The sequence below is a fragment of the Leptodactylus fuscus genome, chromosome 11 (genome assembly GCF_031893055.1).
Source record: "Leptodactylus fuscus isolate aLepFus1 chromosome 11, aLepFus1.hap2, whole genome shotgun sequence".
In the NCBI taxonomy this organism is placed as follows: Eukaryota; Metazoa; Chordata; class Amphibia; order Anura; family Leptodactylidae; genus Leptodactylus; species Leptodactylus fuscus.
Window position 1 is genome coordinate 21,320,711 of NC_134275.1, and position 13,489 is coordinate 21,334,199.

Below are 13,489 nucleotides of genomic sequence, written 5' to 3' on the forward strand. Positions count from 1 at the left end.
CCAGCAAAATCTGCCATCCAAAAGCCAAATAGCGCTCCTTCCATTCTGAGCCCCGCCATGTTCCCATACAGCAGATTATAGCCACATATGGGGTATTGCCGTGTTCAGGAGAAATTGTTTAACAAACTGTGGGGGGCTTTTACTCCTTTAACCCTTTGTGAAAATGAAAACTTTGGAGATAAAGTGACATTTTAGTAATTTTTCATTTACACATCCCAATGTTAGTAAAATCTGTGAAACAACTGTAGGGTCTAAATGCTGACTATACCCCTTGATGAATTCTGTGAGGGGTGTGGATTCTAAAATGGGGTCACTTTTGGGGGGTTTCCATTGTTTTGGTACTCTAGGGTCTCTGCAAATAAGGCATGGCGCTGAAAATTATTCCAGCAAAATCTGCTGTTCAAACACCCAGTGTCGCTCCTTCCCTTCCATGCACTGCCGTGTGCCCAAAAATCAGTTTACACCCACATGTGGGGTATTTCTGTGCACGGGAGAAATTGCACAATAAACTGTCAGATGCATTTTCTCCTTCAACCCTTTGTGAATGTGTTAATTTTGGGTCTAAATGAATGTATTAGTGAAAAAAAATGAAATGTCTAAATTTCACTGCCATATTATTTTTATTCTTATGAAATGCTTAAAGGGTTAACAAACATCCCAAATGCTGTTTTGAATAATTTGAGGGGTGCAGTTTTGAAAATGGGGTAATTTATGGGGGTTTCTATTATACAGGCCTTTATAATTACTTTCAGAACTGAAGTGGTCCCTAAAAAATTGGTTTGGAGGATTTTCTTGTAAATCTGGAAAATTGCTGTTACACTTGTAAGCCTTGTAACGTCCAAAATAAATTAAAATACAATCAAAAGATGATGCCAATATAAAGCAGAGATATGGGAGATAATATTTATTCATGTATTTGGATGGTATGACTATCCGCCTGAAAAGCAGAGAATTTCACATTTTGAAAATTGCAATTTTTTTCAAATTTCCATCAAATTTCCTAGTTTTTTTATAAATAAATGCAAAAATATTGATTAGTGTTTACCACTAACATGAAGTATAATGTGTTACGAGAAAACCATCTCAAATTCATTTGTGTAAGTCAAACACACAATGTCAGTTTTGAAAAAAGAGGCCTGGTCTTTAACATACTTTTGGGCCTGGTCCTTAACCGGTTAACTAAGTACATGTTGAAATAGCCTTAAGAAAAGCTATTCTTCCCTTCCCTTTCTTTTTCTGATCTGCGCCGCTGTTCCTGAGAAATTTCTTATTTCTTCCATAGGTATATGAGTATTCGGACAGCCCAGGGGGCGTTTCCCTTCCTCAAATAGAACAGGGGGCGTCTCCTGAGCTCTGCGACAACTCTCCAGCGCCACTTATGTCTTCTTCTCTGGACCGCCTCTTCGCCGGATCATCGGCTGCATCTTCAGCCAAAAGTGTCAACTGCGCATGTGCGTCCGCCATTTTCCTGTGGCCAAACAGGAGCTCGTGTTAGAGGCCACAGGGAAATGGCCAACGGACATGCGCAGTTGGCACTTTTGGTTGAAGATTCAATCGATGACCCGGCGATGAAGCGGTCTGGAGAAGAAGACAGAGGCATCACTGGACAGTTTTCGGACAGCACAGGAGACGCCCCCAGTGCTGTCTGAAAACTCATTTACATATGGAAGAAATAAGAAATTTCTCAGGAACGGCGGCGCGAATCAGAAAAAGAAAGGTAGGAGAAGAGTAGCCTTTCTTAAGGCTATTCTGACTTGTACTTAGTTAAAGAAGGGATCCCTTTAAGTGGCGTAAAAACACAAGTTCCATTTATCACTATTTACCATCATACATATCACACATTTTACATATTTATCATGAATTTATTCCAGTCCTAAGTGCTGTATATAAATTCTAGCCAGCACCTCATCCACCTAAAGCGGAAGGTTTTTTTCCATTATTCATTTTAAAAGAAAATTATTTTGCTACCAAGCTGTGGATCATTAGCAAAGTCTCCTTGTATTGCTCTAGGCGGTGCTTGCTTGGCCCTGATGGATTGTGGGCACCGAGATTTTTTTGCTGCTGCTTTTTGCATTTTGTTGTTTTAAATTTTAATTACATTAAATTTAAATTAAGTGTCCGTTTTAAAATTTTATTGTTAAATTAAGTTTAAATTTTAAAATTTTATTCTTTGAAATTGTTTGAAAAATTATACTGGCGGTTATGAAAAGAGAGAAGAATTTACGGAAGGAGGGAAGAAAGAGCGGTTCAAAGCCGATCTCAAATACACCATGTAATGCACCAAAATAAAATTAATAGAGATGCGCGAGTAGTTAAATATTCGATATTCGTTTTGAGTAGCCCCTCAATATTCGAATACTCAAATCGAATATCGAATCCTATTATACTCTATGGGGGAAAAATGCTTCGTTTCAGGGGTAGGCAACATTCGATCAAATTGAATTTAGTCCACGAGTGAGGGTCGAGCTGGATTCTCCGAGCAGTCTTCTCCTTGCAGCGTCCCCGCGGTGTCTTCCAGCTCTAAATTCACTCTGCCAGGCATCGGGCCTGGGCAGAGCCGACTGCGCATGCCCGCACTACAAGAAAATGATCCCGGCATGGCTTGTAGACTACCTTTAAAGGGGTTTTCCCATCTCAGTGTTTCAGCATGCCCGTGCTACAAGAAAATGGCTGCTTTGACTGTAAGCGGCCATTTTCTTGTAGTGCTGGCATGCGCAGTCGGCTCTGCCCAGGCCCGATGCCTGGCAAAGTGAATTCAGAGCCAGAAGACGCCGCGGGGAAGCTGCACGGAGAAGACTTCTAAAGGTAGGAGAAGAACCAGCGTTGATTGGCCGACTGTATAGCATTCGTCCAATCAACGCTGGTTCTGCATCGAATTTTTCCATTCGAATAGCGAGTGGTACTCGATCGAGTACGAGTATTTCGAATACCATAGTATTCAATCGAATACCTACTCGATCTAATACTACTCGCTCATCTCTAAAAATTAACAAAAAAAGAAAAATTTTAGAAAAGGAAAAAAGCCTTCAAAAAATCCCAATGATGAATGCGCCCCATTAACTTTTGATCTGTTGAACAGAAATTTCAATTCATGTTCTCATGGACAATAATTTTTAGGTCACGACGGCCCCTCCATTGTTCTAATTCCAGCACATTCATTCAAGCTTCAGAGGAGGAACGACCTACAGCTGACTTTCTCAAGACGCTTCCTCTTCGGTTGGATTTGTTTTTAACATACACGTATTGAATCTGCTTCTGCAAAAAGCATTTCTGTGTCAAATAAGTAGAACGCTCTTTAATAGTTGTGAAAGCAATTTATACTTGGATTGCTAAGTCACCGGTTATATAATCCGTGAACTGTAATTCATTTAATATAAAAGTTCTCTCCTGGTAAGAAAAGAGTCTCGGCACATTGGGATACGTACGGTGCATTGTGAATTCTCTAATAAGAAGTATTCAACTATTTTCCAATTCTTGGGGAAGATTAATACTTATAGGGATTGTTCCATGAAGGACACATCCCCGATCCATATAGGGTATGGGTAAAGTGTTAGATGTCTAGGGGTCTACCTGCCGCATTCCCCCAGCAAGCAGAAAAATGGGGGATCGAATTTATCCTATGGACCTGCAAGAAACACAGTGGAAACTGTACAAACAAAACCTTAAAATATTGGTGGTATTCTATATACTCGCTGCCACATATATAAAGTGTTTTATTATTTATGAAATCTATTTTATTATTTTTTTATCTTGGAGGCCTCGTGTATCATAAATGCCACAATTTGGTCGCTTTGTACCGCTGCAGCAAAAACCACAGTGTTTTACAGTACCTGCGACATGGATGGTATTCTGGTCAATCCCATCCACACATTGCGAAACTGGCAGTTTCCATATAGGCAGAAACGCGGCAGAAACTCTGTGAAAATGCAATGAAATTTTTTTTCCAAAAAAACTGATGCGTTTCTGCCACAGTTTTATCAGCAGAATTTTTATTTTTTGCTGCGTGTCGGTATGTGGGGCCGTAGCCTTTCATTGCTATAAATTAAAAAAAATTCAAAAAATGTAACTTTAATGTTGTATGCAATTTTTTTGGTTGGCTTACTGTAGACCAAACTTACTTTGGGGTTTTCCCATCTCAGTGTTTCAGCAGGCTGCCTGCAGTCTGTTCTTTTAATTTCCTATATTTCTCCTCATCCCCGCACCCTGCTGAATGGGCCTGAAAAGTATCACAATTCTTATGCAGATCAGATAATATGCAGATTCTTGTACAGAAGGGACTCAGTGTTATCTGTGTGTTTACACAGAAAGATAACATACTTGGCTTTATCAGCAAACTGCAAATATCTGAGCAAATTGTCCTGCCGGCAGACAAGTGACATCAATTGTCCTATAGCTCCATGGTTATAGCAATGCTGTGTAAACAACTGGAGGGATAAGTTCACGTAGCAGGCAAACAAAGCAGCATTTCTAAAGCAATATATTTAGGAAAAGTCTTCAATTTAGATAAGCTACCAGTATAGATAGGATCCTTGATGGAACCACCCCTTTAAGGGTAACCTATACTGCATTTATCCCAGAGATTTGGTTAGTTCCTACTGGCAGCATGTTCAATGTGACAGATCTGTGTTACACATACAGACAAGTAGTTTTATCAGTTGCACCATAGCTGGATTGAGCGTACAAGTCACATCATCTTCAGGAATAAGAATATCAAAAGTGACAATGCATGGAAATCTGTCATGTAAAAATAATGTCAGCAAGATACATTTTTTTTCTACTTTTTTCATTTTTTCATCATAATGAAATAATATTTTAGCTCATCCACATGAGAGGGAATTGTTCTAATGTACAGGAGGCATAAATACTTTCTGCTTGACATGTTTGTGAAATAGTAGGATATGTCTATTAGACTATCTGTGGCATCAAATGACACAACTTTATCTCCATCTTTTACAGTCAAGTGAGCAATATGATGAGCCCATCCAGTTTCATGAGTTTCTCAATTTCTGTGTTTCTGCAGATATTTAATTATACCGCTACGCTCTCCGCCCATACACAGATGCACAGACAGAAAGGCTCTGCAGTTCTAAGTACAGCTGAAAGATGTTTCTCTCCGGCCTTCTTTATGGATTTCTTATCATCATGTGCCATATGTATCAATAGATATGTATCAGTAGAGACAGTGTCGACTGGGATGCCTAGGGCCCACCAGTAAAATTCCACTATATCGCTATATGCAAATATTACTTGACACTCATTCACAAATTCCTAAAATATCACCAACATAAATGTAGTAGTAATGGCTGCCTTGCCCTTGCCTCTGATTGTTTCTGTCCTGGGTTCCTGGGGCCATGCTGCCTGGCTCTTGATTTGAATTAGGGCCATGCTGCCTGGCTCTTGCTTTGAATTAGGGCCCTCCTAGTCCTGTGACCCAGTGATAGATGCTCACACTGCAGCAGACTTGAGGCTGTAGATGGACGCTGAAGGAGGACTGGTTATTGGGGTCTCTGTAATGTGATTAAGAAGATGGTAGGCTGATATTGGTTGCCCTGACTCTATACTAGGTGTCATCTCAACCACCAAGTGTCTACAGCATATACAGTCCTATGAAAAAGTTTGGGCACCCCTATTAATCTTAATCATTTTTTGTTCTAAATATTTTGGTGTTTGCAACAGCCATTTCAGTTTGATATATCTAATAACTAATGGACACAGTAATATTTCAGGATTGAAATGAGGTTTATTGTACTAACAGAAAATGCGCAATATGCATTAAACCAAAATTTGACCGGTGCAAAAGTATGGGCACCCTTATCATTTTATTGATTTGAATTCCCCTAACTACTTTTTACTGACTTACTGAAGCACAAAATTGGTTTTGTAACCTCAGTGAGCTTTGAACTTCATAGCCAGATGTATCCAATCATAAGAAAAGGTATTTAAGGTGGCCAATTGCAAGTTGATCTCCTATTTGAATCTCCTCTAAAGAGTGGCATCATGGGCTACTCAAAACAACTCTCAAATGATCTGAAAACAAAGATTGTTCAACATAGTTGTTCAGGGGAAGGATACAAAAAGTTGTCTCAGAGATTTAACCTGTCAGTTTCCACTGTGAGGAACATAGTAAGGAAATGGAAGACCACAGGGACAGTTCTTGTTAAGCCCAGAAGTGGCAGGCCAAGAAAAATATCAGAAAGGCAGAGAAGAAGAATGGTGAGAACAGTCAAGGACAATCCACAGACCACCTCCAAAGAGCTGCAGCATCATCTTGCTGCAGATGGTGTCACTGTGCATCGGTCAACTATACAGCGCACTTTGCACAAATAGAAGCTGTATGGGAGAGTGATGAGAAAGAAGCCGTTTCTGCACGTACGCCACAAATAGAGTTGCCTGAGGTATGCAAAAGCACATTTGGACAAGGCAGCTTCATTTTGGAAACAAAAATTGAGTTGTTTGGTTATAAAAAAAGGCGTTATGCATGGCGTCCAAAAAGAAACAGCATTCCAAGAAAAACACATGCTACCCACTGTAAAATTTGGTGGAGGTTCCATCATGCTTTGGGGCTGTGTGGCCAATGCCGGCATCGGGAATCTTGTTAAAGTTGAGGGTCGCATGGATTCCACTCAGTATCAGCAGATTCTTGAGAATAATGTTCAAGAATCAGTGACGAAGTTGAAGTTACGCCGGGGATGGATATTTCAGCAAGACAATGATCCAAAACACCACTCCAAATCCTCAGGCATTCATGCAGAGGAACAATTACAATGTTCTGGAATGGCCATCCCAGTCCCCAGACCTGAATATCATTGAACATCTGTGGGATGATTTGAAGCGGGCTGTCCATGCTCGGCGACCATCTAACTTAACTGAACTTGAATTGTTTGTCCAAAATACCTTTATCCAGGATCCAGGAACTGATTAAAAGCTACAGGAAGCGACTAGAGGCTGTTATCTTTGCAAAAGTAGGATCTACTAAATATTAATGTCACTTTTCTGTTGAGGTGCCCATACTTTTGCACCGGTCAAATTTTGGTTTAATGCATATTGCACATTTTCTGTTAGTACAATAAACCTCATTTCAATCCTGAAATATTACTGTGTCCATCAGTTATTAGATATATCAAACTGAAATGGCTGTTGCAAATACCAAAATATTTAGAACTAAAAATGATTAAGATTAATAGGGGTGCCCAAACTTTTTCATAGGACTGTAAATATAAACTGGGTAGTTTCTCAAATAATCTCATCCGGTATATTTTACTGACTCATGAGCGTGAATATCTGTATGAAGAACAATGAGTGTACTGTGCCATGTCAGAGTGAGCTGGGGCCCTATCCTGCTCAGGGACCCACTGGGGAATTCACCTGTTCACCTGACCTGCGTTCGGCACTCCGTTCTGTGGTTTCCGTCTTCTGCATGCAAGAAGACGGAAACCACAGACCGGGTCCGGCCGTGAGCGGCGGAGAGCGTTTTATGCTCTCCGCCGCTAAACCGTTTTTTTTAAATCCGGACACAGAGTACTGCATGTCCGACTCTGTGTCCGGATTAAAAAACCCGGTTTCACGGCGGAGAGCATAAAACGCTCACCGCCGCTCACGACCGGACAGCTTTCTCACCCATTCAAATGAATGGGTGAGAAAGAGTCCTGCAGGTTTCCGTCTCCTGCCTCTGTTTTGTGCAGGAAACGGAAACCTGCAGAACGGAGACCGGGCCAGATGTGAACGAGCCCTGAGGAACAGTTTGAGTAATGGAGGACTCTCTCCAACTCAAGGCCATATTCACACAGTTCACCGAGAGGAGTAATACACTAAAACTTAACTAATATTTTGGAGGAGTAGAGGGGTTGCTAGTGGATATGCCTGGAATAAAACCCACCATTCATAGCTATTCAGACATGCATATTCTCCAGGTCAAATAATTGTAGTCTTATACTATTTCTTTCTTTAAGTGCATATGGTACAAATCCTCCTTTCTGATTAGATACAGGCAAGATTTGGGGGGAGTTTTTAAAGCTGAATGGGTGGAACAATATCTTCTACTAGTGGCCACATTGCAATGATAGCATACCAACCCCAACTAATGCTATAGGCAATGCTGTAGGCAAACTTGTGAACTGTGAGGCTGGTGCTCAGTGGCCATTTGCATTATAGCATTAGATGGAGGATGGTATGTTATCATTGATATCCATTCACTGTGGCCACTAGATGCAGATAAGGACGCTTTCACACCTGCGCCCGGTGTCCAGTTTGTCCATTCCACCGGGTTTCCGTCTTCAGCCTGGCGAAACTGGACAGAGGATGGACACCCAAAGGTCAGTTTTCAAACCCATTCACTTGAATGGGTTTGTAAAGGTGGCCGCCCGTGTGCATCTTCTGCCTGTCCGCGGGGAAACCATTTTTTAGCCGGACACAAAGTCCTGCATGTCCGACTTTGTGTCCGGCTAAAAAAAAAAAAGGTTTCCCTGTGGTCAGGCAGAAGACGCACACAGGCAGTCATCTTTGCAAACCAAACTGGTTTGGAATGCACAAACTGGACACCGGGTGCAGGTGTAAAAGCGCCCTGAGTTTCCAGTTTTGAAAAAATCACCCGAAATCCTGCCTGTATCTAATCAGAAGGGAGGATTTGTACCTTGTGCACTTAGGGCCCCTTCACACGGCGTAAGCGCTCGGCTCATTCCGAGCCGTACATGCGAGCGCTTCTAAACACTTCCTATTCACTTCAATGGGAGCGCGCGTAAAGCCGGCTTTACGCGCGCTCCCATTGAAGTGAATGGGAAGTGTTTAGAAGCGCTCGTGTGTACGGCTCGGAATGAGCCGAGCGCTTACGCCATGTGAAGGGGCCCTTTCAGAACATATGGAGTAGTACGAGACTACAATTATCTGACCTGGTGAATATACATGTCTGAATAGCTATAAATGGTGGATTTTATTCCAGGAGTATCCACTAACAACCCCTCCACTCCTCCAAAATACCAGCCCAGGCAGTAGCCATTTGAAGTGTGAAACTAACACTAAGTGATCGAATTGGGGTCTAATAAGTGCATTTATATTACGTTGGTACTCATATATCATCTTTCTGATGAGTTATGGCGAAATGAGTGCATTTATGCATTACGTTCGTACTCGTATATTATCCTGCTGATGAGCTACGGTGAAACGCGTTGAAGAACATTATTAGAGGAACAAAAATTTTGTTTCGGCTGACGCACTTCTATCATTTAAAGTGTGAACTGAGCTCTGATTTTATTTGAATATATTACTAAAATTAGGTTTTAGTGTATTACTCCTCTGTTAGATTTGCGTAATCAGGGAAAATATGTGGGGGAAAAAAGAATCTGCTTCCGGATTTTTTTATGCCTCCCATTTGTTTCTGTGGGAGTTTCAGGAAGGGGGTGAACAAATCAGCAGCAAAATATGTGGATTTCCCTTGGATTTTCTCTGGATTTGCAGAGGCAATTTTATGTAGCAAACCTGGTGTGTATAAGGATTAAAGAGTACACAAACCTCAAGGCTGAGGCCCCACATTGTGGAAAAGCAGCTTTTTTATTGCAGATTTTGCAGAATTTTTATGAGAGCCAAAGCTAAGAATGGTAATAAAAAGAATAGGAAATATATAGGAAGCTCTGAGGGTCTGGTCACACGGAGGAATTTGCCGTGGATTTGAAGGCGGATTTCGTCCCCGAAACTGGAGCAGGTCCCTCCTGGAATCCAGAAAAAAGAAGCGTTTTGCTCTATCTTGCCACGGATTCTGCGACTGAATCAGCCGCAGGGTTCATGGCTTGAGAATCCCTACTGACTAAGCCCATTCATCCAGGACTAATCAGGAGCGGATGCCGTGACTGCACTGCATTGGCATCCCATCACGGTTAGACCACGGCAAAAATGAAGAAAAATTCCTCTTCATTTTCCCGCCGTGTGAACACACCCTTTTACTTCTCCTTTCTGCTCAATCCACTCCAGGTTTTAGCTCATAAAACCGCAGCAAAATCTGCAACAACAAAAAAATACATTTCCACAACCTGGGGCTTTAGGCTTAGACAACTTTTGATTTTCTGGCAGCATTTTTGAATTAATATTTTATTATACGTTATTCGCTTTCGATTCTTTCCATGAAATCCCGAGCTGAATTCCACTTTCTGTCCCTTCTGTATTCTTTTCCTTGTTTCTCTTACTAGAGTACAGGTGTATATGCTCTTGTGTAATGCAGGGAAGCTACCGTAAAGCTGGAGGAAGAGGTCATATCAATCGGTTAAATATTGGGTATTACGGTACTAAACATAAAACTGTGGTTTTCTCTTCTTTTATATGAAACCAATATCACAGTTCTGCCTGTGTTACTTCCAGAGATATCTGCAATGGGATTGGGATATTTATATGCAGCAGTAGCTGTTCACAATCCTCTCATGATATCTCTGGAAATACTAGAATAATAGAATATTTTCTTTCATGTGAAACCAGTGTTCTACTAATGCTGTCAGAAAATAAAAAGGTGCTTGAAAGTTTAGTTACGCTTTAAGTTTTATTCTAGTGTATTATATTTTAGCTTTTACACTATTGTCTGACTACTGGCTACAGAAACTATCTATCTATCTATTAGGGTTGAGCGATCGTGTTCGGGAAAGATCGGATTCCGATTGGCAATCGAGAAAATTTCACGATCGCGATCGGAATTCCGAACACGATCTTTTTAGGTGGGATCGAGAACGGTACTATTTCCCACAATGCTTTGCTTAGCCTTCACACTGAGTATACGCTCCGCTCATTCTGAGTGGAGTGTATACTCAGTGTGAAGGCTCCCCTGCGCATCGGCTGCCTCCATTCATTCTAATGGGAGACTAAACTAACATCTCTAGTAGCTACTTACCTGCAGAGATGGCTGCTCCAGTGCCCGGTGTTCTCCTTCTTCTTCTCCTCGCTGCCACTCCACCCTGCTCTTCTCACCTCGCTGCCACCATCTCCCAGGTTAGTGTTTAAAGAGCTAGGAAGGCGGAGCTTGTGGCTTAGGAGAGTGTGGGTGGGTACAGGGCGGGGAGACGTGACGTCTCCTCTCCCAGTACCCGCCCACACTCTCCTAACCCGCCCACACTCTCCTAATCTGGGAGGCAGGGGGCAGCGAGGCGAGAAGAGCAGTGTGAGCGGCAGCAAGGCGAACAACAACACTGGGCACCAGAGCAGCCATCTATGCAGGTAAGTGGACACCAGGGGGGACTAAGTAGCCAGAGGATTAAAAAAAAAATCCTTTGGCTACTTAGTGATTCACTACACAGCATGGATTCTAACAATTAAAGCGTTCAATTGTTAGATTCCATGCTGTACAGTGAATAGGATTGCTTTTAAAATCCGATCTCCAATTAATAAAAAAATCCCATTGACTTGCATTGGGATTGGAATTGGGATCGAGATCGGGTTCGAATGAAAAATTATTGAAAATCAGCTTTTAAAATCGATCCTGAAAAGTCAAGATCGGCTCAACCCTACTATCTATCTATCTATCTATCTATCTATCTATCTATCTATCTATCTATCCAACTATAGTGTCGGACATCTTAGCCTTCTCCTCCTTTGTCATAGGAAGAAACTGAAATGGTATACAACCACTAGTACAACATGTGATAAGATCAGTTCAGTTAGGATGTGGCCCTCTAAAGGATGACCACCAACATTGAACATACATCATCTTCCTAATAACATAAAGTAAGAGCATGTTCACATAAAAGTTGGAATATTACAGTTTATGTATCCAGTGGTATAACCCAAATAGGCAAATTTTAACCTGTAAATCTTGTATCTAGTTGAGTAGCCCTGCCGATGCCTCTCCACAAAGGACAGGTAACTCTTAGAATGGTGAAATGGACCTCGATCAGAGATGAGCCAGTCAAACTCTTTGGAGACATGTTCCTGGGATTGGAATGATTCCTGCACAGCAATCTGCTCCCAAACAAACAGGAAGGAGAGCAACTTGACTAGACGCCAGCTCATGCTTCTCCCTCTGCTTCTCCCCTCTCATTCTTGCTCCATTTTCTGGAGTCCTGGAAGAAGAAAGGAGAGAAATAGAAACAATTTTATTACAGTTACACTGTCTGCTCACTAAACATTACCGCATCTTTTTTGTACACTTTTCAAAGAATTGTCCACATCTCTGCAGTAGATCCAAAAACCAAAACAATATGTTGGCAAGCAATTACAAAAATACAAAGCAAAAATAAGATTGTTTTCCATCCATCATTATCTACAGTCCAGAATTTCCCTTTAATATCAACCATTACGTGATGGTAACATAAATTTGTTGTTCTATACATCCCAGGGAACATAAAGAGGACCTTTCACCCCATCCACCCAACTCCATCTTTCATTAGGTGGTGCTCCATTGATTCTGGTATAGCTGGAATTTTTTTGAGTAGCCCTTACCACTTCCAAAAAAATCATTGCTATTGGTTACAGTGCAGTGCTCTCTGCTTTCAGATGGGCGGTCCCTGTTTTTCTGCTCTAGCTCAGCTCCGCCCACCTGTCAATAGAGTGTATGACTGTGCTGAAACTAACGGAAATGAATACTTTGGAATTGTGGGGACTAGAAATTTTTTTTTAGGGTGAAACCCATTGAAGCATATGATGGTGATGGTTTGGAGATGGTGGAGGTGGTGAAAGGTCCTCTTTAAGAAAGGAATAAGGATGAAGTGGCATGACAATGCCTCACTCCAAATCAGAGCAGAAATACTGTACCATCTGGGCAGTGTATTGAATAGGATCCTTGAAAGAGAGGAGGCTTTTGTCTTCTGGGTTCTCACAAATCTGATCTGTGGGACAGGACTTCATCCTAAAGGGGTTTTCTGGGCAGAATTTATTTTTTTGTTATTTAGGTGTGTTAGTGCTAGTAATGAGCTCTCCCTTTGTTTACTTGGTGTTATATTCCTGCTGTGCATTTTCCTGTGTAGCTGCTACACTAACTCCTTCTCACTCAGCACCCCCTTTTCTCTCACTCCATTACAAAACACTTCCTGTCTCTCTAACCTTAGCTATCCCGTCCATTACTAGCCCCTCCCACCCTCCCCTGTCTCTATTTAGCCTAGCAATCCCACCCATTACCAGGCCCTCCCACCATCTCCTGTCTCTCTCTAGCCTAGTGATCCTTCCCATTACTAGCCCCTCCCACCCTCCTCCATCTCCCTAGCTAACCTATTCTGCCCACTGCTAGAAAGCAGGAAGAGGGGAGGAGCCATCCCGGACACAGGAAAACTTGGTAAGTATTGCAGAGGATAGCGGAAGGGGGAGAGTAATGGTGACGTTAGGTTTTGGAAGCAGTTAAACAGGGCGTCATTGGATTATCAGAAAGTGTCTCTGGAGTGGTCACATGATTGTTCCAGGGACATGGGTAAATATAGATTTTTTTCTACTTGGAGTAAATTAGAAGTTAGGTGGGTGGAGGGGTTAATTTTTAGTTTCTCCTGACTTGAGCAGTAGATGAGCATAGAACCTAGAAACCTAGGAACCT

The 13,489-nt window shown here is 41.8% G+C and overlaps 1 protein-coding gene across 2 annotated transcripts in view; it reads right to left on the bottom strand.

Annotated features, from left to right (window-relative positions):
• The window catches only part of BRINP1 (BMP/retinoic acid inducible neural specific 1), a 190,901-nt gene that overhangs the window by 104,942 nt on the left and 72,470 nt on the right, over positions 1-13,489 (bottom strand). For both annotated transcript variants that reach the window (XM_075260066.1, XM_075260065.1), the window contains exon 2: positions 11,774-12,029. In XM_075260066.1, the coding sequence (XP_075116167.1) occupies positions 11,774-11,979 (206 nt within the window). In that variant the 5' untranslated portion in view covers positions 11,980-12,029. The remainder of the gene's footprint in view (positions 1-11,773; positions 12,030-13,489) is intronic.